The 17994-nt window shown below is 42.6% G+C and overlaps 1 protein-coding gene across 11 annotated transcripts in view; it reads right to left on the bottom strand.

Moving 5' to 3' along the window:
• The window catches only part of CACNA1G (calcium voltage-gated channel subunit alpha1 G), a 482930-nt gene that overhangs the window by 104723 nt on the left and 360213 nt on the right, over positions 1-17994 (bottom strand). For all 11 annotated transcript variants that reach the window (XM_077327962.1, XM_077327955.1, XM_077327961.1 and 8 more), the window contains 2 exons: positions 17467-17651; positions 16426-16872 (listed from right to left, as the gene is read on the bottom strand). In XM_077327962.1, the coding sequence (XP_077184077.1) occupies positions 16426-16872; positions 17467-17651 (632 nt within the window). The remainder of the gene's footprint in view (positions 1-16425; positions 16873-17466; positions 17652-17994) is intronic.

Genomic DNA, 17994 nt, shown 5'->3' with positions numbered 1-17994 from the left:
CATTTCAGTGGTGGTGACAGATTGCCTTGCAGGGAGCTTGGGTTGTCCAAACTTTCTGAATTTTGTATTTAAGTTTTTAATCTCGTCCATCTCATGGGCCTCCCCCAGCTAGAGACTGAGGACTTGGCCCTGACTGGTGGGAAGTTCTACCACACCAGTGATGTTGAGCAGTAGATTAGGAATCTTTATTTATTTAATGAAAATATGGCAAAAAGATATTTGGCCACTGCCAGCATAGTCCTTGGGTCTCTATCCACCATCAGATAGGAGACTAATACAGTAGGGGGTAATTTAGTTAAAATCGGGGCAATCCATAATTCATCATAAAAGTTGTAATAATGGTATTCCAATAGCGAATGCATCAGCGAGTCAAACATTTTCAAATCACACTGGCATTGTCTATCAAATGTCTCCCATGCAAGACTACTGAAACTGCAACTTTTAAACATGCGAACATGAATGTTCTACAAAAACGAACTGTTAGATATTTGACACAGGACAGGATGTTTGAAGATGGAAGGATGCCAAACAAACACTTTATTTACAGTCATTTAGACCAGAACAATGAATACCAAGAAACTGGGTGGAATATACTGTCTGACCTTGTATAACTGAGCTAAAGTAATCTAGGTCCTTTATGTGATTCTTGATAATTAGTAAGGTTTCACTTTTCCCAGTTCTCAGTATATCATTAATTGTTAAGTCAAGCAAGATAGTTTCTTGTATGCAGGGAAAATAGAATTGATTTTGATTAAGCTCATAGGGCAGTCCACTTGGGCTTACAGTCAAGGCAAAAATAATATCCACCATGGAAGCTGGTCTCACCAATAGGGGAGGGGGAGAAGGTAGATTGGCTCCAACCAAACCTTCCCCATCCAAAGTTCTATTCAGAGGTATGAGTGACAGAAATTTGTCAATGTTTTTAAATTTTAAATCTTTGGATATGTTTTAATGTTGTTACCTGCCCTGAGCATTTGGAAGGATGGGATAAAAATAAAAATGATTATTGTTGTTGTTGATGGAATAATGACGTTTAGTTTGTTTTTAAATGCATGCAATCACACTTTACTTTTGATAGAGCCCTGCTCCAGGTTCTGTTCTTAAAGCTATCCCAGCTACATATTTTGGGGTTCTTCTAATAGATTGCAAAGAGAGTGATCTAGGTTCTCATTGATTTAAAGGATCTATATTGAGGTTCCATAAAGGAGTTGTGGAATGATTTTCATATTAAATACTTGCAATACCCACCCATGAATTTACCTTAGAAAAGAAAAAAGTGTTTGATTGCATTATTATACATTTAGAAGGAGAATGTCAGTATCCAAAACTACACCTAACTATGAGAATTTGGGGACTTGTTCTAACTGAGCATTATTCATTCTCCAGACCACACAGGTAATTTTCTTTGCTTTAGAGAAGACCATAAACTTTGATTTTGACTAGTTAATCTCTAATTCTTCAGATTTACAGTATTAGGAATAATGGTTTAGGAGTTTTTTCAATCCAATCTGAGAATGTGACATACATCATCTGCATAAATGAGTAGAGTTAATGCCTTTGAGAACAGATACAAAGGATGGAATTCTGCTGAAGAAACAGCAATTGCAAGGTCATTTAATTATGAACCGAAATATAAAGATGCTATGAGACAACCTTGCCTCACTCTTCTTTCAGGGTGAAAGCACTCCATGACTTCTCCTCAGAGGGCTTGAAACACTTATGAGATTTTTAAAATTAATCAGAGCAATCTTTTGTCAACTGAAGTATGTTCCAGTTTCCCCCACAGTCTACTCCTAAGTATGGTGTCAAAAGCTCTCTTAAGGTCTATAAATGTGACATACAGTTTACCTCTGGATAGGGAGGTCTATTTTTCAGCTAAGTAAGAAATTCTTGGGATTCAAGTAGCTTTATTCCTCCCATTTCAATAGTAGAAGACCTGTGCAGTATAGAAATGCTTGCTTGTCAGTTGGAAGGAACAAATGCTTATGGTGCAGGGGATACAGAGGCTGGGACACGCCCCCCCTATAAATTCTTCCATGTTGACCTTTCTATAGATTGAAATAATTGGCTACAATCATGAAATAATCAATCAATCTAGCTCCCTTGTGACTAAAAAAGGTAAACTCACCTTTTCATAAATTCCTTTTTGTACATTTAAGATGACTAACTCTCTTTGCATGGAAAAATCAAACAGTTTCAGGACTGCAGCAGTAATTGTCTTATCTTTTGAAAACCTATTATACAGGAAAACAGTTTGATCTGGCTTGCAGCCTAACCATTTTAATATAAGACATTTATTATTTTGAGTGATTCTACCATTAAGGTAATTTGCAATAAGGATTGAATAGTTAGAAAACTGGAGAATCAAATTATGAAGAAGAATTGGTTCTTATATGCCACTTTTCTCTATGAGAAGGAGTCTCAAAGTGGCTTACAATCACCTTCCTTTCCTTTCCCCACAAGAGACCCCCTGTGAGTGAGGTAGGTGAGGCTGAGAGAGCCCTGATAGGACTTTGTGGACAGAACAGCTTTATCAATGCTATGGCAAGTCCAAGGTCACTCAACTGGCTGCCCATGGGGGAGCGGGGAATCAAACCCGGCTCACCAGATTCACACTCCTAACCACTACATCAAGCTGGCTCATAGGTTTCTGAAAGGAAGAGACATATAGGAGGTCAATGTTTGTTGATTTTGCATTGGAAGTCAATATTACTTAATATTACTATTAAGGAAAAATCAATCAATTGTATCAGAACAGACAAGGTCAGATTGGATGAAACCACCATTTTCAATCCAGAAATAATAAAGGCAGGGAGGGAGGCTAACCTGCCACTTGGCCTCCCCCCTTTTGGGCCTTCTTAGAGAGAGTCATATATCCTGGCAAAGTCACAGTATTATTTAGACAGGTCTCTTGTGATAAAATAGGTAATTTCCCTTCAAAGGTATTAGAGTACAGTTTTGATTTATCCTCACTCTTTGTGGTTCAAACACTTTCTAGGTCTCTTGTTGAGTTGATAATTCAGTTAAATCAATCAATGGAATTTCCAGAGCTTTCGGGTCCCTGACTATTAAGGGTCTGCTACTATCATTTTTGTCTAATTTAGATACTTCTAAGGGAAATTCCAAGGGGAACTTAGAAGGAAAAAGAGGGATAACTACAGTGGTTATAAGGGAATTGAGAGAAGATGCCATGACTATGAAGCCATCCCCCATTTGACAAAATTAAAACTGGAATTTTTAGAGAGTAAATAAACACATTAATGAGCAAAGACAGATTTTTGTAATATTTAAAATAATTGAGGCAGGTTATAAAGTCAGAAGAGATGCTAAGTGCTCCTTTATAAGCCATTTATTGCTCCAGTTGGTAGTTCATAACAATTAATATCCAATACAATTATAAAAAGGTCAGGAATAGAGGAGGGATATATTGTAATATTATGAGCTTCCCCTCCCCCCCAATCCTCCCTGTTTAGAATTTGGGGGGAACAATGACCTATGTTTTCATAAATTTCATTTAATATACCTATAATAAGGAAGGTTTCTGAAGCCATGCAATGAAATATTCAGTCGTCATTTTTGGGCATCTCAGACCACTGGGACATGTTCTTCAAGTCATTTAAATTTGTGGCTGCATCTTTGGTTGAAGAATCATTCCAGAGATTATAAGCACTATTTGCATTTGTGTTGTTCGAAAAAATGAAATGGTCTGTAACGTCAAAACTGTTCTCAGGATTATGGTACAGTCTTAGAGGATCCTCTGCCCTACTTTGCTTAGGAGAGGGGATGTTTACATCAAAGGGATGTTTACGCTTGTGATTCATAATAGACTCTTCATTACACAAAATTTATTATTTAAATTAAATTCTACCTAATTAAGTCTCAGATACTTGTTATATCAAGCCCTTAAAAGACTGCAATGCTCAGCTACCCTATACAACTTTATGGAATGTCTAATTAAGTACTTAATTTATAGGAGGTCATTGTTAAAGTCAACACTATTAAAATTTTTGCCCCTCCTACGTGTCCTCAACTGTCTCATCTTTAAAACAAATTTATACAAATTTAAAAGAAGTTGAAAACAGAACAAGTTAGAGATAATAAAAGCTTCATGCATATAACATATGTACAAGAGCTACCTACACAGAGAATAATTGAATTAATTTCCTCTTCTCTCCACAGAAAGCTGTTCTTTCACTACTCTATAGTCTAATAGGTGAAGCAAAAAAGGAAGAGGAGGTGAGTGAAGAAAACAGGATGCTGTTATCTATACTACTTCTAAGTTACTAAAAACGACCAAATCATTCAATAGAATCAGTTCCAGAACCGAACAACAGGGACAGAACAAGGCAAAACAAAGATGGCCAAAACATTCAGCAAAAATAAATGAAATGAACAAAACTCAAGCACAGACTGCACAGAGCAGGGGTAGTCAAACTGCGACCCTCCAGATGTCCATGGACTACAATTCCCAGAAGCCCCTGCCAGCGAATGCTGGCAGGGGCTTCTGGGAAATGTAGTCCATGGACATCTGGAGGGCCGCAGTTTGACTACCCCTGGCACAGAGGGTAGCCTTCAAATGGCTCCCACCAAATGACATTAAAAAATCATCCGTCACTCAGGTGAACAGACAAATTAATTAAAAACAGCAGTTAAAATGTCAAAACAAACAAAATGCAACTGTTTCAAATAAAAAAACAAAACAAAAGCTCTGCACTTATAAGCCAGACAATAGGCAAGTAATCAAAACTCCCTCCAAGCTTTTACATCTACCCAACTTCCACACCACTCCAACCTCATCCAAACAAGTGAGAGAGAGGAGATTTTCATACCAAGTCTACAAAACAAAAGGGGAGGGAGAGAGGTAAAGACCATAAGCCAAGCAAGTCAATGTTTAATCAAACGGAGAACAAAACACAAACAAAAAACAAAACAACAAAGATAAAATAGAATAAAATAAAAAACAAAACAGCCAATCAGCTTCAAACTGCTGCTTATTTTTCCTCCTCCTTAACTCATTTTCTTGTCTCCACCCCCATTGCTGTTGACTGAACTTTTTTCTAAATGTGTCTTCTCTGGACTAGAAAAGAGTAGTGCCTGTTGATACGGAAATTAAGACACTGTCCCTCTGATTCTAGCATGCTTCAGTGCTACCCGAGAGTAACTACTGGGCCATTTTCTGCCCTTGATTATAAATCTATAATGGCAGTTTATAGAAACAGAAATCATTTAATTGAAACTGAAAGTAAGGTGCAGCCTCTCTCTCTCTCTCGCCTAACATCATATACTGAGCTGCTAAAGGTAATCCACATGTTTCTGTTGATTTTGCTATAGTTAGTCTAGCTCTCCATGGCTGCACCTTACTTTCATGGAGACCCACAGGAAAAAGACTCAACACATTTTATTAATCAAGTGGAGACATTGTAAGTTCCATCAGAGGGCATGTTAGACCAGTTACTTTAGACCAGTGGTCCGCAAGCTTCCGCTTGCCACGGACCGCTGTGGAGTTGTGGGTGGAGAGGGCGGCCCGGAGGCCCGCGCATGCGCGTTGGCGCCCGGCAGGGGCGCAAACACACGTGCGTGGCAGTCCGCGCACGTGCGTTTGCGCCGCCGCCATGCTGGCGGTCGCGGCTTCCCCTCCCGGCCCCTCCGGGCCGCAAGCTTCTCTTCCCTCTCCTCCCGAAGTGAGAAGCTTGCCAGGCTGCGAGCTAATCGGCTGCTTTGGCGGCCGCTTTGCTCGCGGCCTGGCAAGCTTCCCGCTTTGGGGGGGGAAGACGGAGCCGCGGCCCGGCGCTGGGCCACGGCCCGCGAGTTGGGGACCACTGCTTTAGACTTTAAAGCTCTGTATACTAACATTCCATTTGAGGAAGACAGGCAGGTGGCAAAGGTCTATTTGAGTACCTGTGAGGAAGATATTCCACCCACACACTATTTATTGGATTTATTAGATTTGGTATTAGATAAAAATCGTTTTATGTTTAAAGATCAATTTTATTTGCAAATACAGGGAATTTCTATGGTTAGCTCTTTAACTTCTAATTTAGAGATGATTTTCATGATTGAATTTGAAAAGAAATGGATTTTGAACTCATTATAAAACTCTTAGTTTTTGGACATTGCTTTTTACACCAGGTTTTTAAACTATTTTTAAAAGTCATAAATAATCTGAAAGTGTGGTTAACTTTGTAGAATGGATTAATTCATTACACCCCACTATAAAATTTGAAATTAATTCAGATAAAATTATTATACCCTTTTTGGACATGGAGGTCAAGAGAAATGAGAATGGCAAAATTTCAGTTTCCTCTAATAAAATTCCTACCATCCAAGATACCTCAGGTAAAATCTTCCCTATTGTCAATTCCTTCACCATAAAAGGCTTAATTCTAATCAGACGGATTTGAAAAAGTAGCACAGGTTCTTACAGCTGCTATAAGAGAGCATAACCACCCAACAGATGTTATCAATGCAGCTAGATTAAGGGCTGAGGGCAGAGAATGTAGCAATACAGCAATAGCTTGTCTGATAACAGAATAGCCTGTGTATTTGATATTTCTAATTATGCCCATAAAATTCGGAATGTAATAAATAAGCATTGGCATATTATTGCACACATTCCAGGATGCACAAAAAGACCAGTGTTTGCATAGAAGAGAGTTAGAAACCTTCAGGAACTAATTACATCTCCAAAGTTTAATGAGTTTCAATTAAGAAAAAAGTTACTGAAAGGCTGCTATAGTTGTGGTCACTATGAAATCTGTAAATTGATGATTACAGGAGACATTTTTGTTCACCCATCTAAGGATATTAGTATACCAATAAGAGATTTTATTAATTGTAATTCTAGTAACATTGTGTACATTTTGCAATGTTCATGTGATAAACTATATGTAGGTACATTAAAGACATGTGTACTTGAACACATATCTAGAATATGTAATCAAATAAAGGACACTCTGTTGGTAAGGTACTTCATGGAAACTAATAATAAACCAGAGAAACTGAGGCTTATTGGACTGGACCTTTTGTATAAAGCAGTGATCCCCAACCTTTTTTTTGGCTGGGGACCGGCAGGGCAACTGCCCCGCCCATGCAGCAAAAGTGCCGCACGTGTGCGATTTCGGCTGCGCAGCGCGCATGTGATTCCCTCTCTCCCCCTCCCGCAGTAAGAAGCTTCCCGGGCCGCAAGCTTGCGGCCTGGGAAGTTTTTTACTGCGGGGGGGGGGGCAGGGAGAGGGAACCGCGGCCCCGCACCCTGGCCGGGCCGTGGACCACTGGTTGGGGACCACTAGTATAAAGTATATTTAAAGGATGCCTTGCTTGTTCCTGACATGCAGGATAATTTTATCTTATGTAAGAGAATTGTACCCAGCTTGCTGGGGGGTAAACGGTAATGACTGGGGAAGGCACTGGCAAACCACCCTGTATTGAGTCTGCCATGAAAACTCTAGAGGGCGTCACCCCAAGGGTCAGACATGAGCTGGTGCTTGCACAGGGGATACCTTTACCTTTAAGAGAATTGTAAATGGTGGGGGAACTGTGACAACGAAAAAGAATAGAAAATTGCCTTAGAGGCTGAGGGCAACATTTTGTGTTCAATAAAACGGAGGCAGGCTATGTGTTTGCAATAAAGGGAAGTCTCAAACTGAGAGGTGCTCAAGGTGACCAAAGACCCTATAGTGGCAAGGTAAATAACTGCAGCCAAGAGAAATGCTTGTACAGATGGCATGCTGCTCTAGCACAGAGGTAGTCAACCTGTGGTCCTCCAGATGTTCATGGCCTACAATTGCCATGAGCCCCTGCCAGTAAATGCTTGTTGACTACCCCTGCTCTAGCACACAGGTCATATGACTCCGTGAAGAGGCTTCTGAAGGATTGTGATGTGCCAGTCATTGAATATGACACTAGCAGTGTGTGATGTGAGATCTGCATAACAGCAGCAGGAACTATGCCGAGTTATCATGGAAACCACCCACCTAATGACTTAGAGGTAATGGATGTGGTCCTTTTCATGGGGACCATAGAAGCTGACAGAAGTGGGCACCATGATATGATGTGTTTTATAGATGGAGCCAGCAGATTTGTTAAAGTGTATTTCCTGAAATCCAAAGATGAAGCTTTGGAGAAGTTTAAGGATGTTAAGAGCGAGCTTAACATCCCTGATGACCACAATGGGGTAGTTACTGACCTGGAGCCAGACATCCTGGAATGTGAAGTCAAATGGGCCTTAGGAAGTCTGAGCAACAATAAAGCTAGTGGTAGTGACAGCATTCCAGTTGAACTATTCAAAATCTTAAAGGACGATGCAGTAAAAGTGCTACACTCAATATGCCAGCAAATTTGGAAAACTCAACAATGGCCACAGGATTGGAAAAGGTCAGTTTACATTCCAATCCCAAAGAAGGGCAATGCCAAAGAATGTTCAAACTACCGCACCATCGCACTAATTTCTCATGCTAGCAAAGTTATGCTCAAAATCCTACAAGCTAGGCTCCAGCAATATGTGGACCGAGAACTTCCAGAAGTACAGGCAGGATTTCGAAGAGGCAGAGGAACTAGAGATCAAATTGCCAACATACGCTGGATCATGGAGAAAGCTAGGGAGTACCAGAAGAACGTCTACTTCTGCTTCATTGACTATGCTAAAGCCTTTGATTGTGTGGAGCACAACAAATTGTGGCAAGTTCTTAAAGAGATGGGAATACCAGAGCATCTTATTTGTCTCTTGAGAAATTTATATGCAGGTCAAGAAGCAACAGTGAGAACTGAACATGGAATCACTGACTGGTTCAAAATTGAGAAAGGAGTTCGGCAAGGCTGTATACTGTCGCCTTGCCTATTTAACTTGTATGCAGAGCACATCATGAGAAATGCGGGATTAGAGGAGTCACAAATTGGGATCAAGATTGCAGGGAGAAATATCAACAACCTCAGATATGCAGATGATACCACTCTAATGGCAGAAAGTGAAGAGGAACTAAAGAGCCTGTTGATGCGGGTGAAGGAGGAGAGTGCCAAAGTTGGCTTGAAACTCAACATCAAGAAAACAAAGATCATGGCACCTGGCCCTCTCAATTCCTGGCAAATAGATGGGGAAGAAATGGAGATAGTGACAGATTTTATTTTCCTGGGCTCCAAGATCACTGCAGATGGGGACTGCAGCAAAGAAATTAAAAGACGCTTGCTCCTGGGGAGGAAAGCTATGGCAAATCTAGACAGCATCCTAAAAAGCAGAGACATCACCCTGCCAACAAAAGTGCGTTTAGTCAAGGCTATGGTCTTCCCAGTTGCAATGTATGGCTGCGAAAGTTGGACCATAAGGAAGGCCGAGCGTCAAAGAATTGAGGCTTTTGAACTCTGGTGCTGGAGAAGACTCTTGCGAGTCCCTTGGACTGCAAGGCGAACAAACCAGTCAGTCCTAGAGGAGATCAGCCCTGACTGCTCTTTAGAAGGCCAGATCCTGAAGATGAAACTCAAATATTTTGGCCACCTCATGAGAAGGAAGGACTCCCTGGAGAAGAGCCTAATGCTGGGAGAGATCGAGGGCAAAAGAAGAAGGGGACGACAGAGAATGAGGTGGATGGATGGAGTTACTGAAGCAGTAGGTGCAAACTTAAATGGACTCCGGGGAATGGTAGAGGACAGGAAGGCCTGGAGGATCATTGTCCATGGGGTCGCGATGGGTCGGTCACGACTTCGCACATAACAACAAGGTCTATCTGGCCTATGTGAAGAATAAGTTCTCTTGCTCAGTAAAGACTCAGTTCACAGAAAATGGGACAGAATATTGCAATGAGCAATTTAAGAGGTTTTTGGAGCAAGAGGGAATTAGCCATAGCAGATCAGTAGCTTATAGTCTACAGCAGAATGGACTAGCAGAGAGATGCAATAGGACTCTCCTAGAAGTTACCCGCTGTCTGCTGAAGTAGGCCAATCTGTCTGACCCTTGCTGGACTGAAGCTATGAACACTTCTGCCTATTTGTATAACTGGAACCACTGTCGGCAGATGCAGAAGACTCCATTTGAGTTGTGGCATGGGAAAAGGCCAGGACTGAGACACTTGAAAGCCTTCGGTGCCAGAGCATTTGCCTGTACTCCCCAAGAGGAGAGAAAGGGAAATCTGAGTTCCAGAGATGAATTGAGAATACTAGTGGGATATGCTGAAGGGTTGTAACCCACCACAAGATGGTTTTCTGAAAGAGGCAGCTGATAGATAGATTATTGATCCCAAGACCCATGTAGTAAAGATCTGCAACACTGGGCATGTATGAATGAAAGAAATATCCTTAGAGCTATTATGAACAACAACCATGCAAGGCACAGCCATCCTGCACTGCAGACCAGTGGAGATACAGCTGAGGTGTCACAAAGATCATTCCTATACCAGATGCACATTCCATCCCTACACCCACAGAGACCCTTACAGTTAGAAGGGGAAGGGATGCCAACTCCAGGGCAGGAGACAAGTCTCCTCCAGGGCAGGAGACTTGTCAATTCTGCTTGACAAGCCTGAGACAGCTTTGTTCTGTCACAGATATCATTGGAAGGAAAATGCTCAATTAAATCATCCTTAATTAACCTGTATGATTAAGTGGCTGCAGAACTTAGAAACCAACATCAGCATGGAAAACTGGGAACATATATGGGTCAAGATCCCTAAACTAACAAACAGTCAAATCTTAAGAGAAAACTGGTATAAGATGTTTTATAGATGGTATGTAATTCCTAAGACAATTGCAAAAATGGCTAAGGGTTGTAACAATGTTTTTGGGAAATGTAAAGAAGAAGTGGGGTCCTTTTTTCATGTGGTGGAGATATGACACAGTAAACAAATTTTGGGCAAAAGTTCATGTTATATTAGAAGAGATGTTTGATGTTAGGTTTCCTATGAGACCTGAAACTATGTTTTTAAGCTTGTGCCCAGTTATATTACCACTTTAAGCTAAAATATTTCTTTTCTATGCTACTATGGCAGCGAGGCTAGTTTTGGCTAAGACTTGGAAATCTTTGGAGATACCTACCATCTTGACATGGCTTGACAAAGTGGCTGAAATATCGAAAATGGCAAAACTTTCTTCAATAGTCAACAGGAAACCACCAGAAGAATTCCAAGAATAATGGCATTTTTATACATATTCACAAGTGAACAGCTAAGAAGACACATTACCCTAAGAGGGGGGAGGGATGGAGGGATCAGCTACATATTGTAACTACTGTTTTTCTTTCTTTCTGTACTGTTAAATAAAAAGTAATTAAAAAAAAAGAAGAAGGAAAATCCTCAAAACTACATGGGCTGAAGAGGTCCGAACAACACCAACCGAAATGCTCAGTATTCTTCTGACACATAACATTTTTCACAAAGACCCATGGAGAACTGCAAGACTCTGTTCACCCGTGTCTTCAAGTTAGGCCATTTAAACAGGTTCTTATCAGGCCACACTTTCAGGCTTCTGGCTAGATCTGAATAAATGCAGATTAGGCTTGCCAGGTTGATCCATGGGGTGGGGAGTCACTTTTTGGGAGCACCCCAATGTGCCGATGACACCTAGAAGTGATGTCAACATGTCTGAGATGCTGGGGGTGATGCTATGGTTTTAGGCAAAACTCTGGTAGAATTTGCTTCAAACCATAGAGTTTTCCCCAAAACCAGAGTATCAACCCCCCCCCCCCCGACAACCCCAGCATGCCAACATCACTTCCAGATGATGTCAGCATATTGTGATGTTCTTCCAGGTTCAGGTGAGTTTTCAGGGGAAGTCTGGGAAATCAGGTACATCCAGTCAAGTAGACCTGACAACCCTAACAGAGAGGGAGAATGTTACCTTCTATCAGGCACTGTCTGCCAGGCACATTTCCTGGCTCCTTCCCTTGGAACCAAGAGGGGGGAGGGAATCCTTCAGCACGCAGCCTCTGCCAGCCACACCTCCAAGCTACTTCCCATGGAACCGAGAGAAGGAAGGGAGGGGAAGGGATTCCTTTTGCCGTACAGGACAGAGCCAAATCCATAGGAAACTGCCAATGAGTCCAAGACTAAGTTGCACCACACCTCACCACAGAAGGGAAACATGCTTTTATTCAGACTGGGGAGCAGCCAAAGACTCTGAAAAGAGCTCTTCTGAGTCCAGCTGTATCTGCACATGTATAATCCCCTGAGCAGTTAAAGCACAGAGAATGGCTGTTTTCCAGCATTACTCTAAAGTGACAGTTGGCTCGAATCCTGAGGAAAACCAGACACATCTTTAAATTCTTCACTAAGTTGAGTATTGATGACAAAAATAAAAACTTTTGAAAGAAATAAATCTCTGTCTCAAGAATGAGGTGAGGGGGAAAAAGAGAACAGCAGTGGAGATCCTCTTTCCACCGTGGCAAAAATCATTATTATTTAAATTTATATCTTGCCACTCCCAATAGCTCAGCTTGTGGCAGGTAACAACATAAAAACCCACAATAAAATCCCATTAAAACCCCCAATAAAACATTACTAAAACAATTGTAATGCCCCCTCCTCCTGGTCATGTGATTGTTTTGGCAGGAAAGCGCCAGAAGGATAAGGGGTGCACTTAATCTTTTCTGCAACTGGCATGCATCTCAATGTGGGATCAGCGAAAAAGCCATGATGATGAACTACAGAACTACAATAGCTACACCTGATGAAGTAAAAAAAAAGTGTGTGTGAGAACCATATACCTGTGGCTCTTGGCAACATGGAAATTAATATATTTTGGCACTTAAGCTTTGGAACTCTGTTTCTGCTCTTGAATGTAACCAACCTTAGGCTCCTATGCTACGTGAGAATTACCAAGGAGCATGTTGGGGAGAGCCTTTTTCTCCCCCACTTGCTTGATTAATATATTGTGTAGTGCAAAGTAAATTCTGAATAATCATTTCCCTTTTTTGTACCCTTCCTATATTTCTGCTACGCTCTTTATCTCTATTTAAATTTTTTAAAATTATAATACACACACACACACACACAAGAATTAGCAAAACCATCTTTCTTGATTATACGGTTTGGATTAAAAAGTTAAAGGTATCACCTGTGCAAGCATCAAGTCATGTCTGACCCTTGGGGTGACGCCCTCCAGCGTTTTCATGGCAGACTCAATACGGGGTGGTTTGCCAGTGCCTTCCCCAGTCATTACCGTTTACCCCACAGCAAGCAATTTTACCGACCTCGGAAGGATGGAAGGCTGAGTCAACCTTGAGCCAGCTGCCGGGATTGAACTCCCAGCCTCATGGTCAGAGCTTCAGACAGCGTGTCCGCTGCCTTACCACTCTGCCACAAGAGGCTCTCAGTTTGGATTAGGAATGGTCATAAACAAGGAAAATGCAGTTCGATTCATGGTTGAGGTGTAACTGATTCATGAACCACAAACTGCTACAAACTTTGAAGAGCTAAACAAACATGATAGAACAGCCCCCTAGCATGTTAGAAACACCAAACATGGTGGAGAACTCTGGCTGACTATTCTCTACCTGCCCAGCAAATTAGGTGAGGCCTGAATTTACAGAGTTCCCCCAGGAAAGTGCCCCCAGAAAAGTGCTTCCTGAGGAAATGACAGGAGGTTCAGAATGGATCCTGGGCAAGGTAGGGCACCAAAATTGCATGAGATCTCCAGCTGAGTTTCCTCTACCTGCCAAGTCTGGTGAGGATTGGATTTACATGACATGAGTTACACCGCCACAAAGAAGGTGCCTTATTCTCCACTGTCTAAAGGAGAAGGGGGAAAGCAAAACAAGCAAGGGCAATAGAAGTCCAGCAGAACATAATCAAAGTCCCAGAGAATCTCTGCAGTAGAAACTAAGGTTGGAGGAACAATTTTGCAAGCCAAACAGAACCAGTGTTATGTTCCCAACAGAACCAGTGCCACTGTGGCAGTGTAAAACCCAACAGGTCAAACCAGAGAATCTCTGCAGTAGCAACTGAAGGGGGAACATTATTGCAAGCCCAGCCAAACCAGTGCCCAATAGCACTAAGTACCATTGTGGCAATGCCAGCTCAACAGGAGTGATGTGAAGCACATAATCACAATCCAAGTGAAGGTGCAGACATAGCAGAAGGGATGTATTAAAGGGAAAAAAGGATTGCCCACTGCAAGGCCCTTTGAAGACATGGAAGCCAGAAATGCCAACTGACTTGCATGGGCTCCACTGAAATACACTACAAAATAAAATAGTTGAAATAAAAATGTGGAATATATTTTCAGTAAATGTCTCTGGGCCCAGATAACCCCCCGTGAGACTGGAATAACATGGCCCAGAGTAGAAAAATGGTCCGTTAGAACAGAATTCCAGACCCAGAACACTTTTGCTACTCCTGAGGACTGTCATTCTACTCTGTAACCCGTTATTCTTAACCCAAAATAGTTCTACTTCCAGTGACTGTGATTCTACTCTGCAGGTTTTCATTCTAGTCCTAGATCACTTCTGCTATGATATAAAGGCTGTACATTCACTCCAGGGGCTGTCATTCCAGTACCAGAAAACTCCTGCTACTCCCAGGGTCCATCATTCATCTTTGCAACCTACTGTTCCAGCCCCAGTAGTCTTCTGCTACTGTCAGAGGCTGTCATTTCCATCTGGGGACTGTCATTCCACTCCCAGAACACTTCCACTACTCCTAGGTATTGTCATTTCACTTGAGGAGCATCACTTCTATTTCTGGGTACCAGCATTCCACTCTAGGATGTGTTATTCCAGTCCCACAGCAATTTGCATTTCTGGCTCCTATTATCTCTAAAGTAGCGATCCCCAGCCTGTGGGCCGCGGACCACATGTGGTCCTTCGACTAATTGGAGGTGGGCCCCGAAGGACGCCTTCTCCTCCACCCCCCCCCCGGCCCTTTACTTCATCCCCCCCAGCCCTTTACAACACATTTCATTGTTGTGGCATGTCTGTATCTTATTTTGAAGGGATGTTTAAACATTACCATAGCGATCAGAGAGCGCTAGGGCAGTGGTTGAGAGTAAACTACCCCCCCCCCACCGGGCCTCAGTAAAAGGCGTTGAGTGGTCCCCGGTGAGTGGTCCCCGGCGTTGAGTGGTCCCCGGTGATAAAAAGGTTGGGGACCACTGCTCTAAAGGGTCTACGCTTTTTCCATTGTTTCCAAAGGGCAATACTTTCATTCCTTTTAGTACATCCCTGAGCAGAACCCATGCAATGTACTATTGACCAACGGAACCCAGTGCGCCATTGTGGCAATGCCAGTTCAAGAGGACTGATGTGAAGCATAGAATCACACTCAAAAGGGGTGGTTGCAATCCCAGAAAAACCAGCCCAATGTACTAGTGCCCAGAAGAACCCAGAACCACAATTGCAATGCAAGAAGGAGAATTAATGTTAAACCAGATAATCCCTAAAGTTAAAATGTACAGAATGCTCAGAAGAACCCACTGTCATTGGCATAGTAAGCTTAAAAGGACTTCTTTCAAAGCACAGAGTCACAAATCTGAGCAAAGGGGAGGATTTTGCAAACTCTGTGCAAGAAAATGGTAAAGGAAGGTCTCTTGAAACTGATATGACTCTTTTGAAACTGACCAGAGTGTTTTCAAGGCTGAAAAATTCTTCACTTCTGTTGTTTTGAAGTCTGGCAAACATTTTGATTGAGCAGAGAAAATCTGTCTGGAAATGTATCAATTCATGAACCAGCACAACAGCCCCCCAAACAGCTTGAAAGTTCATGAAAAGTTTGTGCTAGTTAACCTGTCACAAATGTCACTATGCAAACCATGAACTGGCTAAAGTTCATTACAAACTTCAGTTTGAGAGCTGGTTTGTGCCCATCCCTAGTTTGGATTCCTATGACTGAAGGCGACAAACATTCCCAGTGGATTGTTAGTTAGGACAGCGGTCCCCAACCTTTTTATCACCGGAGACCACTCAACGCCGGGGACCACTCACCGGGGACCACTTAACACCTTTTACTGAGGCCCGGTGGGGGGGGGGTAGTTTACTCCTCTACTCTCAACCACTGCCCTAGCGCTCTCTGATCGCTATGGTAATGTTTAAACATCCCTTCAAAATAAGATACAGACACGCCCCAACAATGAAGTGTGTTGTAAAGGGCTGGGGAGGATGAAGTAAAGGGCCGGGGGGGGGGGAGAAGGCGTCCTTCGGGGCCCACCTCCAATTAGTCGAAGGACCACATGTGGTCCGTGGCCCACAGGTTGGGGATTGCTAACTTAGGATATATGTATCACAGAGATTGTTTGAAAATTGTCACTGGCCAGAACATTGCACAGCTGAGGGTCGTGGTGTGGGACTGTGGATGGTGGCGGTGGATGTGCTATGGGATTGCCAAGAGTTGGATTCGACTGAATGGCTGACAACAACAATAAGCATAGAGATATTGTGTGATCATTTAAATAAACAATGATTAGCACTTCTATCCCTGTTCCAAACAATCTGGTGTGGTAGATTTCACTTACCAAGTTGTCCTCATCATCTAAATCCTCGCATTCAGGAGGCAGATCTCCTAAATGAAGCTGTTGTATCAGAACCCTTGCAGATGTTTTACCATTGCAGTCTTGATGTTCTGATGCAGAGGTCTGGTTACTGTACATGCTGTTGGTTCGGTAAAGAGAAGGCACCTGCAAGGTATCTTGGAAGTCAAAGGAGCCTTTGGCTTCTAGTGACTCCATGCGGTGAGGTATAGAGCCATCAATGCTCCCAGTCCGGCTGGACTTTTCTTCATCAGAACTTCCCCCTTCCTCTGAACTCTGCTTTCCATCCCCTGACAGAAGAGACTTGCGTTCTCCACTTTGATTTCGGCGTTTCAGGCTAGGAGCCCTCCCAATGCTGTTCCAGCTCGACCTGCGGCTGTTCCAGCTACTGCCTGCACTCCAATGACTGTGAGGAGAACTCCGGGTGCTCATCTAAGGTGAAAGAGACAAGAACATGAAGAGAATCAACGTGAGAATTCAGCCAATTGCTCCCAATAAGCAGACCTTCTTGAAGTAGATCACTTTATTGAGGATGCTACAATGCTAACATCCTTAAACCTTTGCTAAGATGGAACACCTAGGAACCATTGCCCCTCCTTGACCTCCAATCCTTCAGCTTCTCCTGTTTGCCCATTTGGGTGTGAAACATCCAGATGTGGTCCTTCATAGCCACAAACAGAACCTCTGGCCCCAATGTCAAGGAGAATTAACAAATTCTCACACATCAAACAATTTTACAGCTGGAATTCCTGGTGCAAACTGTACTTCCCTAAAGCAGCTACATTCACACCTAAGGCAATTAATTATACAGAATGAAAGACAGAGAAAAAACAAATGGCAAAAACTTGGATACATGGTTTTGATACAACTCAAGGTCAGAAATAATTACCATTGCAGCCAGCACTCAATAGCAAGACTTATTGGTGGCAGTAGCACAAAAAAAGAAGGCAAATATAAAGGATTGTCACACAGCTGAAAAAAAACTGTAAAGATAAAAAGTCAGGAGACACAAGACAATCAACATACCGGGGATTTGAGATCATACACATTAGGATCCATGGAGATGCTGCTAGCTCTTCGGGAATCATAACCCTGGGCTGCTTCTCCATACATGGCACTTTTTGGCATGGGCATTGGTGTAGCGGCTGTATGAATGATGAGCGGAGGAGTCAAACTCTTCTTTAGCTCTGGGTGATCACAAAGAGCCATCACTGAGGAAGACAAAGTATATTCAAGTCATAGCTTGCAGACAGGGTAAAGTGACCTCCATTAGGACATAATAAAGCTGCTATCTTTATTGTAAGCTGCTTCTCTCAGACTGCGTCTGCACAGGGCAAAAAGGCTGGGCAAGAGATCGCCTGGTAGTGGGACTAATCCCCACTTACGCATGATATCGATACTGGTCCAGTCCCCTCCTGGCCCTGGCCCGCTTTAAGGCTTCTGATGCCCCACGGCAAGTGAACGCAGATGTTTCGGCCTTCTCTTTTTTGCCGTTGGTGCCACTGGTGGCCATGTTGGGTAAGGCCCATGCACACAGGGGCCTCCCCCAACTAT

The sequence above is a fragment of the Paroedura picta genome, chromosome 3 (assembly GCF_049243985.1).
Source record: "Paroedura picta isolate Pp20150507F chromosome 3, Ppicta_v3.0, whole genome shotgun sequence".
Taxonomy (NCBI): domain Eukaryota; kingdom Metazoa; phylum Chordata; class Lepidosauria; order Squamata; family Gekkonidae; genus Paroedura; species Paroedura picta.
This window is presented reverse-complemented; position numbering and strand designations above follow the sequence as displayed.